We start from the raw sequence: 15,316 nt of genomic DNA, 5'->3' as shown, positions 1-15,316 counted from the left end.
TTAATAGGTCAAATTGTTTATTATTTTATTTATAGCGTAAAACATGGTATCTATAATCTTTATTCAGCCTAAATTAAATCAAAATTGTATTAATATCCTTAAAATTTAAGATTGCACTCTTCACATTCAAAATACATTTTTCTAATACCACTTAATCATACATTTAATTAATAATATTAAATTAATATTAATTAATCCAATTCGGTATTATGACATAATGCTTCCTTATTTATTATTTAAAAAGATTACCTCCTAATTATTATACCATTCAAATTATTATAAAAACCATTCATATTAGTATCTTCCTATACAACTAATAAAGCAATAATCTCAATACTTCATTAGCATTTACTTCTCATTTATTTCAATATCTTTCCAAAAATAAAAATAAAATAAAACAAAATATTCTCAATTCACAATAAATGTTCCTACCTCCAATTAATTACAAAATCTCACATTTATAATTTATATACGAAAATTAATATTATGTTATCCATAATAAACTAATGAGGCAATAATCTCATAATTACATATCATAATTGTTAGCTATTAAATTTTATAATATTTTTTATAATTAATGATATCTTGTAATTTTAACCAAATTATCCTAAATAATTAGGGGTCAGCCATAAATCAGGCGCGAGAACCTTGAAAGGCACCAAAGCCATAAACAATGGCGCAGCTCATCCATCAAATTCGTACTTCCATTTCTTCCATAAAAAGCTAATACCACTCATCCAGAATTTATTTAAAAATACAAATAATGTAATAATTTTGGTACATTCCCATAATATTGAGAACAAACAAAATTCCATAATAATTTGACTTCCCAAATATATCTGAAGCAATATATTCTCATTAGACCATTAGTGTTCCCACCTCCCTTTATTACAAGATCCTCAAGATTCTTATTTTTCAATTTATTTAATTAATTATAATATTAGAATCTGAATACTAAAATTCCAAACACAAAAATTCCTTAAAAAATATAAACCAAAATATAGCTAATAGGAATTAACATTTAAAATAAACCCTCTTAAACTTTATTTCAGTTTAAAATATTCTTTAAATCATTCCTTAACTAAATAATCTTTTTATTCCGACTAATAAATCTGTATAGTGCATATTTTAAACTTTAAAATATTCTTCTGTCATAATTTTCATATACATTCAATACCAAAAAACATGAAAATTTAAACAAATTACCCTAAATAATTAGGGGCCCAACCATATAATAGGTGCTAAAGCTTTGTAAGGCGCCAAAGCCATAAATAATGGCGCAAAATAGAACAAAATCAATATAAAACAAATCTATAACAAAATTAACAGTGTATCCCATTATATCAGTTCACCCAAAAAAGAACAAAATCAATAACAAACAACAAGATGAAATCAACTATCCACCATTTCAGCCTTCAACCCAACACGACACTGACCGAGATCTCCCAAGCTCAAAACTAAATTTAAAAAATTTAACTCAAAAACTTCATCACACTGTGCAAACATTCAAGCAAAAATTCTAAAATCTATAGGTCTTTCACTAACTCAAAAAGAAACCAGCATAAATTCCCAAACAAACCAACTACGAACAATCCTAATGAATCTAAAACTAAAGGACTAGTGTTATCTAGATTCACATACTGTATGTATATACAATCTGTGGCAACTATTGAATGAAATATTTTTCTTGTTTATATATATATATATATATACATATATATATTTGTTAATCACACATATCCAAAATCTGGTCTAATCCTATCATAATTAAATTGGATCCATTTATGTAGGCTCCTAATTTAAATAAACTCCCCACAGATCCTTATAAGCGATTGGAATTATCATCTAGTCACAACCAACCTGTATAGGGCAGGGTCATGACAACAAGCAATAGTACTCTCTCCTTGCAAGGGCCATGATGAATCATGAGACTCTCTCCAGACTGTGCCACCATCTAGACAAGGACAATGAGTCTTCTAGGATAGGTCCAAGCAGAGTAAGTAGCATTTCATACCAACAACAATTTTTATACCACTTTATATGACTACGTTATTATATATTATAATAAGTTAGCTAGCTAGCTTTAAAATATAAGTTTCTTCACTTTGAATACACTGTTGCTCTTTCTCAAACGTAAAAGAGTCATTAAAATATGTATATGAGTTGTCAAATACGTGTGATTATTCTAGTACAATGGTAAACTATTTTTTTTATATATATATATAGAAGTGTATCATATTGAAAATTAGGAATATATATATATATATATGATATATATCATGTCAGGTAAGCAAATTAAAACAGCAATTATAAAAAATTATATATGGGGAGTCCGACTGGGTTTTAATTTGTGACTTTAATCCCCAAAACTACGCCTACAAATAGGCCATAATCTTTGCTAGCTACGCTTGAAGAAATACAGGGAGATCTGAATCTCTCTCTGCCACTGCCTCATCTCTCACACCTTCGCCGGAGTCTTTCCTTTCTCCACTGTCGTTTCAACCCTTTCGTTGTCGTTTCATCATCATGTTGTGTTAATCTTTGTTCTCTTCTGCCAGCCGGTACGTACGTATCTTTCTTAATTTTTTCAATGTTTCATAATATTATTATATTAATTCGTTTTCATCTTAATTTTCTTTTTCATCGTTAATTACTCCTAAATGTTTATATGTATTATATATATATATGATAATTATTCAGCAATATATGCCCTTCATTTGTTTATTATCCTTTATAAACATTTAGTAGTACTCGATCGGCATAAGCGTCAGAGGGTAGCTGATCGTGTTTGGTTTCTAATTCAGCCATGCAAAGAAAATCCGTACACGCAAACTTCAATCAATAAAAAATTGAACATTTAATCATTTTAACTTTAGTACTAATTATTATTATTATATTTTTGGTCCAGTCAAAATTAATCAAAGAGTTCATCCTACAATTCTGGACTTGGTAAAGATATATATATATTATATATTCGTTTTTACTCTTATTATCATAGCAATTTTTATTTCTTAACTATTAATATTTTCTTTTAAAATAAAGTACATGAATGATTGAAGTAGAAGTGTACTCATCATGCACTCCCCAAATAATTATTATTTGCAGTATAATTAAATTGAGGGTGAAATCTTTTTATATTTTAAATTTTTTTTTTTTTTTTGTTAAATTTTTTATATTTTAATTTTATACATTTAATTTATTATATTTTTTTTTAGTAAAATCTCCAAATTTTATTTTTCTTTATAAATTTGAGGTGCTAATAAAATCTCACCATTAAATAACAACTAGACTGCCATGTATACATTTATATATAGGCTGCATACATTTATTAGCTTCAAGGTACACATCTATACACAATGAGAATCAAAGTTAACATTTGATAGTAAAATTTAAATAGCATCTCATTCTTTTTTTTTTTTTTTTAAAAAAAAAAAGTAAAATTAAGGTGGCGTTAGGTAATGAAATAGAGTGGAAATGCAAATGAAATAATTTTTCTTCCATTTCTTTATTTGCTTGCATATTAAAGTATTAGAATGTCATTTTAATATTAGAATGACCTTTCTATCATTTTGGTGGAATGACTATTTTATTTTAAGATAAAAGGAAAAATCATTCTAATACATAATGAAAAAAAATATCAATTTGTTTATGTATTTTAAATTTTATTCCATTCATGTTTCTATTTCAATTCTCATTCTTTTTCTTATGTATTCATTCTTCCCTATTCAAACGACACCTAAGTGTCCACAAGAAAAAAATATAACTAAAATGTATAAAAGTTAAAACATAGAAAGAATTTTACCGCCAATTAATCAAATTATTATTACTTGTTTTATCGGTATACCGTATACATGTGTTATTTTATAATATTTCTATATTTAGGTGGTGATTGGTAACATTTTTATTTTTTAATTTTTAATTACAAAAATAAAAGTAAATTTTTTATTTATAAAATTTTGATTTTTAAAAACAAAAATGTGTTTTATAACGATTTTTATTTTTTAATTTAATTAAAAACTAAAAACAAAAATATGTTCTGTAAATTTTATTTTCATTTTCATTTGTTGATTTTATTTAAGTTAGGTTTGAATGCAAAACTGGTATCGGGGCTGGGTCCGGGTCCAGGGTCGCGGCTAGGGTTGTCAAATTCTAAGGTCTAAGTTCGTGTCAGAGTCTAAAATATTAATTGAGAAAAAAATATTTAAAAAATTTTTCAAAATTTTTCTAATTTTAATTCTTGATTAAAAATTTGATAATAAAAACAATTTTATAGAACATAATTTTAAAAAATATTTTTACCTTTCTAATTTTAAAAATAAAAAATTAATTAAAAAATATTACCAAATGGACTCCTAATTTTTATCTTTAATTACAAATTTTACTTCATTCTTGCGTTTGCCACTATACTTTGTATTGCAAGAGCACATTTTTTTTAAGCAATACTTTTCTTGAGTTATGCGAAAAATACAAAATATCGAGTTTATAAATATAAGGATATGGTTTTGTCCCGTGATGTACTTTTACAGAATGTATTCCGTGGTACATTAGATGGGTAAATGGTACATTAAATGAGTGTCAGGATACATTTCTATTTTTAAATCCTAATTACCCTAGATCAATTTCAGCCGTCAGATCAAATAACTCCCTCATTTGACGGCTGCTGTACATCACGGATTACAATCCGTGAAAATACAATAAGGACAAAATCATATCCCTATAAATATATACATATATTTGAACCATAACCTAGTTTATTTTTAAATATATTTTCTTTTTTCTTTATGCAATATATAAGTTGAAATTCTTTGTATATATTAATTTTTTCACCTAATATTTATATGCATATAATTTATTATTATTCAAATGTGTTGATGAGATAGTATCCTTAATAATAAATATATGAGATTTTTTTTTTTTAGGAAATTGCATTGTAGGCAACCTACTCATAATAAAAGTGTAATAAAAGTGGTAAGATTTTAATAAAATATAATACGAAAGTATTTTTGATTAATGAAAATAAAAAAGAGGTATTCCTCAACCTATCCTTTTTTTTTTAAACTAATTATATATGGATGGATTGTTTTTTTTTTTCTTTTTTGTATTTTGATAGGAGTATGTCATAATTGTTATTTCTTTTGGGAAGAATAACAATGTTTTTTCGTTATAACAATATCTGATCAATTCCACGCATATACTGTAAATACATATGTATGTATGTAACGGTTGAGTAAAATTTGACTATATAATATTAATAATAATCCAACGGTGGTAAAAGAAATATGGCAAAAATCTATAATGTTGTGAATTATATTAATGGTATATATAAAAGGTAAATGCCACAGAAGAAATTTAATATAAAGAACATGGATTTTGTTGGACTCCCAGCTGGCATACAGTGATATTATAGAGTTGTCATCTGTATCTTATTAATTTTGTGAATCAGAAAAACAATCACCCATAAGTAAATTTTTAATTTTGAGTTCTTACATTATATGATTTTTTTGTTTAATTTTTTCTTAATTTTACATATACATTACATATATGGATGATCATGTATTATTATTTTAAATAAATTTAAAATACTATTTTTATCATCTAATTAATCATATGATAAATATATATATATATTTTTTTATGTTTTTTTGAAATTTACAGGGTTTCTCCCAAAATAAAAATAATGATAATAAAAACATCATGACGTCATCATCACCACAAATTAGCTGGGTTTGTGTGCAATAATATATATATAAATAAATATAGCACAAGCTCAGTGTTCATGTAATTGTTCTTCTTTCATTTAATAATATATAATGTACCCATTTTATTTCATTGTTCGATAGTACTGATGATGATGCCTTCATCATCACCGTTAATCATGATGGGAGACTACATTGGGATGGAGAGTTGCGTGGACGTTTTGAAAGAAGGAGATGAGGAATACCATGATTTCCTTGGGTGTAATAATAATAAGGAAGCTGATGATGATGATGATGATGAGCAGCAGCAAAGAATAATGGTTTTGAAGAAGAAAAAACTAGTATTCCCACCTCCAATTCCACTCCTGGCTCGGACCCAGAATCTTCCCTGTCGTATGCCATGGGTCTTGACACGTCACTACACCTCCGACGGTCGATTGATCCTAACAGAGGAGAAGCTCCCTCGTCACGAGTACTTTCGAGCCCACAGATCCAATGGCCGTCTAACCTTGCAGTTAGTTCCTCTCGACGAAGACGATGACGACGTCGTATTGGCCTCAAATGAAAATGATCATCATCATATCCAACAAGAGTCCAATGTGTGGTGATCAACAATGAAGACAAAGAAGAAGAAGAAAAAGAGAATGGCCGGATTAATATTGGGATTAACGGGATTGATATTGGGATTAACGAGATTGATATTGGCATTGTGGTGGAAGGATTAAATCATGAGAATAGTGCTACTGTAATTGATAATAATAATGATGATAAGGCTGCCTGTTTGAATTACAATAGTAGTAGTAGTAGTAGTAGCAGTCGTAGCGTAAAAGGGTCATCATTATGTTCTTGTATCCTAGCAATGACAGTGCCTGCAATTAAAACCCTTCATAGTTAGACAATACTATGATTGAAGATTATTAGGAGTCTCTTTCATATGAGTTGAGAGTTTTGATATTACATTTTTTGTTTTATTATTATTATTATTATTTTAGAGTTATTTGCGGCATAACCTCTTAAAGTGGGCAAGTTTTTTACAACTAATTCTAAATTCTAAAATTTTAGTGGTAAAACCTCCTAAACTCAAGTTCTGTTAGCACTTAGCCTCTTCCGTCTATTTTTGGTTGTTAACTGCCATGGTGGAATGTCCACGTGTACACAGTGTACACGTGACACAATTTTATTGGTCCAATACAACCTAGTACTCTTTGGTTGTCTGTGGACCTTCTGCTCCCGAGCACGCTCCTACGGAAACCCATTTTGTTTGGGTATGGAGTGGCACAAACTGGATGTAGTATTACTCCTGGACAGACGAAGCAACAAACAAAAATTCCAAAAATAGAATGTAAGCCATTCTAGGAGCAAGAGGGGTGGAAAGAACAAAAGTCAAAGTAAAACTTCAAAAGACCAAGGAAGGAGTTCGAAGCAAAATTCTCTGAGTACTCAAGTTTACTTGAGACTCGAGAAAATGTGTACAAGACGACCTGTAATATGGTCCATTTTTGAAAGGCCCCAAGGATGCCGCTACGGGTAAAGAACAAAAAAGATTAGAAAAAATGTGTGAATATCATGGAGACGTAGGCCACAACACCAATGAGTGTGATTATCTGAAGGATTAAATTGAGACTCTAGTCAAAGCGAGACACTTGGGCCAGTGGATTCGAATCCCAATTATTTATCACAAACAAGGGGTTATTCACGGACAGTTGCTCGTACTGGGACAGTTGGGAGTTGTAAACCCTTTGCAGGGGGTAGGCCACCCTCAATCTCCTAGAACACAACTTCTAGCCCTACCTACTTTGCAAACTCTGCAGTAGCAGTTTTAGCTTCGAGATTAGGGAACCCGCATCCCTCAGGAATAACTCCACCACCCGTTGATTGCATGTGGCCATGATCTCTGGAGGACCACATATTGCAGGAATAACCCAAAACTCTCAAAAAAGATATTTAAAGGAGTTAGAAAATGAAGGGGAAATCTACACATTAGTAAAATAACTTGCACAACGTTCGCGAATGATGAACTTACCAATTACTTTCACAGATGAAGATGTAAAACATGTATATTTTCCCCACAATGAGTCGTTGGTCACGGAAGAAGATGTCAGACATATTCATTAATTTTATATTATTAATTAATTTTTTATAACATTAGAGAAGTAAAGAAAACAAAAGTTTTTATCTGTTTCTCTCTCTCTCCACCATTATCGGCTCTAGGAAGAACCAGAGTAATCAACCACTTTCTTCATTATTTTCAGTAATTTTTCAGCAAGAATTAAAGGGAAGTTGAAAGCCAAGACCAAAGGTAAAGCCCGAGCATCTTTCTCCTTGAGTTTTAGTGGTTTTCCTTTGAATTTAAGCATGAAAAGTTTGAGATGTGTTTTTGTCTGAACCCTAGAGGTTTTGGGTTGTATACTGAGGTTGATTTAAGATGTTTAAAGTTGACTTGTGATGGTTTTGCGAGCTGATTGTGGTGTTGAGAAAGTTTGAGTTCAAGAAATCAAACTTGGCTCAACAATGGTGAATTTAAATTCTGTGAGTTTTGGCTGTTATTTGTTGGGTTATGTTTATTATAATTTAATTAGGTGTGTTGAAGCTTGATGTGAAATTTGGGGTAGAATTGAGTGAGATTTGAAGCTCTTTGGAAATTTTACAGAAAAAATAGTCCACCGTTTTTCCAGAAACATTGAACCATTTTTCCAACCAGGATCCCATAAAACGGTTTGCCATTTTAAAAATATAATTTACCAGCTTAGGCAATTTCGGGAGCCTCAATTTTTATGTTTCTTTGATATTTAGAGTATTGCCACGCTATTTATCGATATTTTGTGGAAAGTTTTCCAAGATCTGTATACCATTGAGAGAATTGACCAAGAAAAATCAACAGTTCGTGTGGTCGGAGAAATGTGAAACTAGTTTTCAAGAACTAAAGCAGCGGTTGATTACAGCACCAGTATTAGCTTTTCCATCAGATCAGGAGAAATTTATGGTATATTGCGATGCATCCATGTAGGGTTTGGGGTGTGTATTAATGCATGCTCACAGGGTCATTGCTTATGCTTCTTGTCAGTTGAAAGATTATGAGCAACTTTACTCAACACATGATTTGGAACTTCTTGTTGTTGTGTTTGCCCTAAAGATTTGGTGACATTACTTGTACAGAGAAAAAAGTGAGATATTTATACCAATCACAAGAGTCTCAAGTACTTCATCACTTAGAAATATTTGAATATGAGACAAAAGCAGTAGTTGGAGTTTGTCAAGGGTTATGACTTTAAGATTTGTATCATCCCGCGAAAGCTAATATGGTGACAGACGCTTTGAGTAGAAAAGGTCCCGAATAGATTTTTAGTACCATAATGATCTCTTCTCAGCTAGCGACATACATGGTCAAGACTGGTATTGAATCCATGGTCAGTAAACTTCATTATTTAATGCTTCAATCATATTTACTTGAGAGAATGAAATGTCCACAACTGAAAGATTTTGAGCTAATCAACATTCGAGAGGAGGTATTAGCTGGTCAGGCTACGGACTTATCAATCTTGAGTAAAGGGTTGTTACTTTTTGAGGCTCGAGTTTGTGTTCCGAGAAGTGATGAGCTTAGGAAAAAATACTTGATGAATCTCATACTACACCTTATTCATTGTACCTGAGTACCACAAAAATGTATCAATATTTGAAACTTTACTACTGGTGGTACAAAATGAAGAAAGATGTAGTTTACTATGTGTCCAAATGTCTAACATGTCAGCTGATCAAAGCAAATCATCAAAAACTGCCAGGATTACTACAAACCTTTAACACTTCCCGAGTAGAAGTGGAAGACATCACAAAGGACTTTGTGGTTGGTCTACCTAGAACCACATGAATGTATGATTTGATCTGGGTCATAGTAGATCATTTCACATAATTAGCACACTTTTTTCCGGTAAAGATAACTTACACAATGAATTAGTTTGCAGAGTTATATGTAAAAGAGATAGTTCACCTTCATGGAGCACTCAAATCCATTATTTTGGATAGAGATCTGAAATTCACTTCCAATTTTTGGGAAAGCCTTTAGATAGCCATGGGTATAAAGTTGAAGTTCAATACAGCTTTTCACGCTCAGACAAATGGGAAATCTGAGGGGATGAGTCAAATACTAGAAGATTTATTACGAGTTTGTGTTATGGAATTCGAGAATTCATGGAGTAAATATTTGCCTTTGATAGAATTTTCCTATAATAACAACTATTAGAGTACAATAGGGATGACTTCCTACGAAATGTTTAGGATGAGACCAGAGAAATGTAATATTTGAGTCCTGAGTTAGTTCAACAGACTAGTGAGGTAATAAAGAAGATTAAGTATCGAATGCTTGCTTTGCAAAGTAGGTAGAAAAGTTATGTTAAACCTAAGTGCAGAGACATAGAGTTTCAGGTGGTAGAATCTATTTTCCTATGAGTCTCACCAATGAAAAGTGTAAAACGCTTCAAAAGGAGGGGAAAGCTAAGCCTTAGGTTCATAAGGCCATTTGAGATACTCGAGAAGGTCAGACAGGTAGCGTATTGGCTAGCCTTAACACCATCATTGTTGATTTTGCATAATATATTTCATATTTCAATATTGAGAAAATATATATCAGACCCGACTCATGTTCTAAGTTACGAAGCCCTAGAACTATAGTCAAATCTGTCCTATGAAGAACAACTGGTTCAGATTGTCAGTAGGAAGGAAAAGGTTCTTCAGAATTTGGAGGAACAGTAAAGTGGAGGAAGCCACCTAGAAATTAGAGTCCGGCATGAGGCTTTAATATCTAGAGCTATTTAGGTTAAAATTTAAGGACAAAATCCTTTTAACAGGGGGATAATTGTAATGAATGTATACTTAAAATATGGATTAATAAGGAAATTAGCATTATTAAATTATATTATATGATTAAATGTGATTATTTTATATTATGGGTCCTATTTTCAAGAAATAGGCATTAGAATTATAATTTCTTAATTTTGGAGATTTTATTAAACTCTAAGTGTATTATAAGTGCTATATGTGAACATTTATATTTTTTGAGATTTTTGCTCGATAACAAATAAAATGGGACAGTTTAGCCATTAGAGTCACACGAGTTTGATTAGAATTTTTTATTTAGCGGAGCAATCATAGGATATTTGGAATATCAAGATTAGGCGAGGTTATGGTGTGTGACCATTTACCCCTAAGCCTTAAGATAGCTTAAGCTTTAAGTGAGGGGCAAAAATGAGATTTTCCTTAAGGGGTTAAAGCTTTTTCTTTAGTGAGTTTAGTAAAATTTTCTAAGGAGTTAATTCAAATTATTCAATTAAGTTTATATTAGTAATTTATTTTTGATGACCTTTAAAAGTAAAGAAAACAAAAGTTTTTATCTCTTTCTCTCTCTCCACCATAATCGGCCTTAGGAAGAACCAGAAGAATTATCCACTTTCTTCATCATTTTGAGTGATTTTTTAGCAATAATTAAAGGGAAGTAGAAAGCAAAGATTAAAGGTAAAGCCCTAGCATCTTTCTCCTTAAGTTTTAGTGTTTTTCCTTTAAAATTAAGCATGCAAAAGTTGAGATGTGCTTCTGTCCAAACCCTAAGGGTTCTAGGTTATTTTTTGAGGTTGATTTAAGATGTTTGAAGTTGATTTATGTTGGTTTTGAGAGTTGATTGTGGTGTTAAGAAAGTTTGAGTTGGCACAACAATAGTGAATTTTAATTCTGTGAGCTTTGGCTGCTGTTATTTCTTGGGTTATGTTTATTATGGTTTAATTAGGTGTTCAGGAGCATGGTGTGAAAATTGGAGTAGAATTGAGTGAGATTTAAAACTCTTTGGGATTTCTACAAAAAAAAAATAGTCCACCCTTTTTTGTAGAAACGGTGAACTATTTTTCTAAGCATGATCCCAGAAAATAGTTTAGCATTTTGGAAATTTGGCTTCCCAGTTTAGGCAGTTTTGGGGGCCTCTATTTTCATGTTTCCTCGATATTTAAGGTATTTTCACTCTATTCATCAATAGAGAAACTTCTATTTTAAGTTTAATTATGTCACTGAAAAGATTTTAGCAAGTTGTTTACCTGTTTTGTGTAAATGTGACATAGAGCCTCCGTTCAGGGAGTGATGTTTCTATTCAAGTTGACTGACACACTTGCATTAGAAAACGAGATAAAATTAGTATAAGATATGTACATGTATATGTGTATGTACATTATATGAATGTTGTATTACGTGATTTTTATACTACCAACACTAGTACAGTTGCAGTACAGAGTGCATGGTCGGTATATAATGTTAAAGGGCATGACACATCGTTACCAATACTAGTACGAGATGAGTACTTAGTGCATGTGGTACAACAATCAGTTGTACTCGAGGTACGATTCAACCCTACCAATACTCAGGGCCGGCCCTAGGCATAGGCGGGCTAGGCCCGTGCCTAGGGCCCACACTTTTCGGGGGCCCAAAATAATAAAATAAAAAAAAATTATTAGGCTTTTATTTAAGTAAAATTTAAGTGTAATATAAACAACAAATATTTATAGCTTAGTTGGTTGAGGTGGAGGACATAATGTCTAAGGTCATGGTTCAAATCCCATGACACTCTTTTTTTGATATATTTTTTAGGGCCACAAAATTTAATTCGTCTTGGGCCCATAAATTTTCAGGGCCGGCCCTGCCAATACTAGTACGGGACGAGTACTTAGTGCATGTGGTACAGAGGTCGTATTTCCGTTAAGAATGTTCTTGATCATTTGTTAAGCCTTTTAAATAGGTGTATGAACGTCTAGATGCAAGTCGGTAGTATGTTATATATTTTATGTTTTTCTTAATGAGCATGTCGATTCACAAATATCTGTGCTTGTGTAGGTAAAGGAAATGCAAAAGCTAAATACTAGTGAGTCCAGAGCTTGGGGATGATTGTACAAATTAGGATGGTTAGACCTAGAGTGTTTGGTCTCAAGACAACATGGGGCTTCATTTTGTAGTCGCGGAGCGACATTTTTGTAAAATATATTTTGAATGATGATGTAAACTTTTAAAATGGGATCCATCTTTTATGTAAGGTTATATATTTATAAAGGTTTAAAGTTTAACTAAAAGTTTAAATGGTATGATTTTCAAAAAAATCTTTTAATTTGCTAAGTCGTGCACAATAATTAGAATTACTGTAGCGGTCCTAAGCAAGTAGGGCATTACAACTATGTACGCATGTGTATACGTTACAATAAAATCTTGAAGCTAATACAGTGGTAATCCAGTTTGCATATATTAGTGATATCAAACTGGTATCTCAAATTTGTAAAGAAAAAAAAAAATATAAGGAAATTTTATCAAAAAAAAAAATAAAAAAATTAAGTGTATAAAATCAAAACAGAATTTTACTGCAAATAACCTTTATATTTATACAAGAGAGAATCAAAATTACAGTACTAACAAATTTCAAGAAAATAAATTAACTATCAGTAATAACTAATTAAACTAATTAACAAAACACGTGTATTGGCTTAGGGGCTAACAGATATTGATATGAGCACTCTCATACCGACTTTATTTCTAATTTTTATTTAAAAGAATGGGTAAATACTATTTTGGACCCTCTGTTTTACAAAAGTTACTAATTGGACCCTGTATTTTGTTAAATGACAAAATGGACCCTGTATTTTCTAAAATAGTACAAATAGGACCCTAAATTGATTTTTTGTCAAAATAAAGTTTAATTATAATTCGATCTAAAAGTGTTATGACAAAACTGTTTGCATTTTTTGTATCTGTTCGTATTAAGCATTGTCTTCAAGTTGGTTGTATTAGAAAAAAAGTTGTCAAAAATTAAGCTCAGGGTCCTATTTTTACTATTTTAGAAAATACAAGGTCCATTTTGTCATTTAACAAAACACGGGGTCCAATCTATAACTTTTGTAAAACACAGGATCCAAAATGGTATTTACCCTAAAAGAATTAATAAGTTTGTGTATTAATTATCTAATTGTTAACTTTAATAAGAACAAATATAAACTATTATATCGATATTTTTTTTTATTATATATATATATAATAATATTTTTATATAACGTCTTAAATTATGATTAAATATTTTGTGTATTTAGGGGCACTAAAAACTAAAAAGAAAGTTTAGAATTCAAATTTTAAACTTTATCATTTTGTGACACTGATTGAATATGCATTAATTGAAATATAATAACGTTAGAAAGTCTATAAAAAATACCCGTTTAAATGTATTTCGTGCTGGATATAAATTTTAAAAATATCAAACAAATAACAAAATTAGTAATTAATTTTAAAAAATAATTAGTTAAAAATATTGATTAATAAAATGGTCTATGGTGTGTATATATACACATATTAAATATATATGTTAAAATGATAAAAAAAAATAATAATAAAATAAAAATTGTAATATCAAAACTCTAAACTCACATGAAAGAGATTCCTATTAATCCTCAATTATAGTATTGTCTAACTATGAACGGTTTTAATTGCAGGCACTGCCATTACTACGATACAAGGATGACCCTCTCACGCTATGACGGCTACTATTGCAATTCAAACAGACAGTCTTATTATTATTATTATCAATTACAGTAGTATTATTCTCATGATTTAATCCCTCCACTGCAATTTCAATATCAATCCCGTTGTTAATCGCAATATTAATCCCATTATCTTCTTCTTCTTCTTTGTCTTCATTGTTCATCACCACAAGACCATTGGACTCTTGTGGGATATGATGATCATTTTCATTTGAGGCCAATACGACGTCGTCATCGTCTTCGTCGAGAGGAACTAACTGCAAGGTTAGACGGCCATTGGATCTGTGGGCTCGGAAGTACTCGTGACGAGGGAGCTTCTCCTCTGTTAGGATCAATCGACCGTCGGAGGTGTAGTGACGTGTCAAGACCCATGGCATACGACAGGGAAGATTCTGGGTCCGAGCCAGGAGTGGAATTGGAGGTGGGAATACTAGTTTTTTCTTCTTCAAAACCATTATCCTTTGCTGCTGCTCATCATCATCATCATCATCATCATCATCACCTTCCTTATTAATATTACACCCAAGGAAATCATGGTATTCCTCATCTCCTTCTTTCAAAACGTCCACGCAACTCTCCATCCCAATGTAGTCTCCCATCATGATTAACGGTGATGATGAAGGCATCATCATCAGTACTATCGAACAATGAAATAAAATGGGTACATTATATATTAATTATTAAATGAAAGAAGAACAATTACATGAACACTGAGCTTGTGCTATATTTATTTATAATATATTGTTGAACACAAACCCAATTAATTTGTGCTGATGATGTCATAATTGATTTTTATTATTATTATTATTTTTTATTTTGGGAGAAACCTTGCAAATTTTAAAAAAATAAAAAATATATATATTTGTCATATGATTAATTAGATGATAGAAATGGTATTTTAAATTTATTTAAAATAATAATACATGACCATCCATATATGTAATGTATATGTAAAATTAAGAAAAAATTTAAACAAAAAAAATCATAATGTAAGAACCCAAAATTGGAAATTTACTAATGGGTGATTATTTTTGTGATTCACAAAATTAATAAGATACATATGACACCTATATA

The 15,316-nt window shown here is 30.6% G+C and overlaps 2 protein-coding genes across 3 annotated transcripts; one reads left to right on the top strand and one right to left on the bottom strand.

Annotated features, from left to right (window-relative positions):
- The first annotated feature begins 2,272 nt into the window (after positions 1–2,272).
- Positions 2,273–6,653, top strand: LOC115703237 (uncharacterized). 2 transcript variants are annotated; one of them, XM_061105656.1, is made up of 2 exons: positions 2,273–2,565; positions 5,841–6,653. In XM_061105656.1, the coding sequence occupies exon 2, from the start codon at positions 5,846–5,848 to the stop codon at positions 6,302–6,304; it is 459 nt and encodes a 152-aa protein (XP_060961639.1). In that variant the 5' UTR covers positions 2,273–2,565; positions 5,841–5,845; the 3' UTR covers positions 6,305–6,653. The 2 variants fall into 2 exon arrangements, with proteins under 2 accessions (XP_060961639.1, XP_030486614.2); XM_030630754.2 differs by having other exon boundaries at positions 2,274–2,561.
- Positions 6,654–13,953: 7,300 nt separating this feature from the next.
- LOC115696877 (uncharacterized) lies at positions 13,954–14,988 on the bottom strand. Its single transcript, XM_030623768.2, has one exon. The coding sequence runs from the start codon at positions 14,872–14,874 to the stop codon at positions 14,185–14,187; it is 690 nt and encodes a 229-aa protein (XP_030479628.2). The 5' UTR covers positions 14,875–14,988; the 3' UTR covers positions 13,954–14,184.
- Positions 14,989–15,316: the final 328 nt, after the last annotated feature.

The sequence above is a fragment of the Cannabis sativa genome, chromosome X (assembly GCF_029168945.1).
Source record: "Cannabis sativa cultivar Pink pepper isolate KNU-18-1 chromosome X, ASM2916894v1, whole genome shotgun sequence".
NCBI lineage: Eukaryota > Viridiplantae > Streptophyta > Magnoliopsida > Rosales > Cannabaceae > Cannabis > Cannabis sativa.
The sequence above is the reverse complement of the archived record's forward strand: the minus strand, read 5'-3'. Positions and strand labels throughout refer to the sequence as shown.

Bases quoted from the DNA above. Each gene is read 5' to 3' on its own strand.
- LOC115703237 (XM_061105656.1), top strand. From the start codon at position 5,846: ATGATGATGCCTTCATCATCACCGTTAATCATGATGGGAGACTACATT.
- LOC115696877 (XM_030623768.2), bottom strand. From the start codon at position 14,874: ATGATGATGCCTTCATCATCACCGTTAATCATGATGGGAGACTACATT.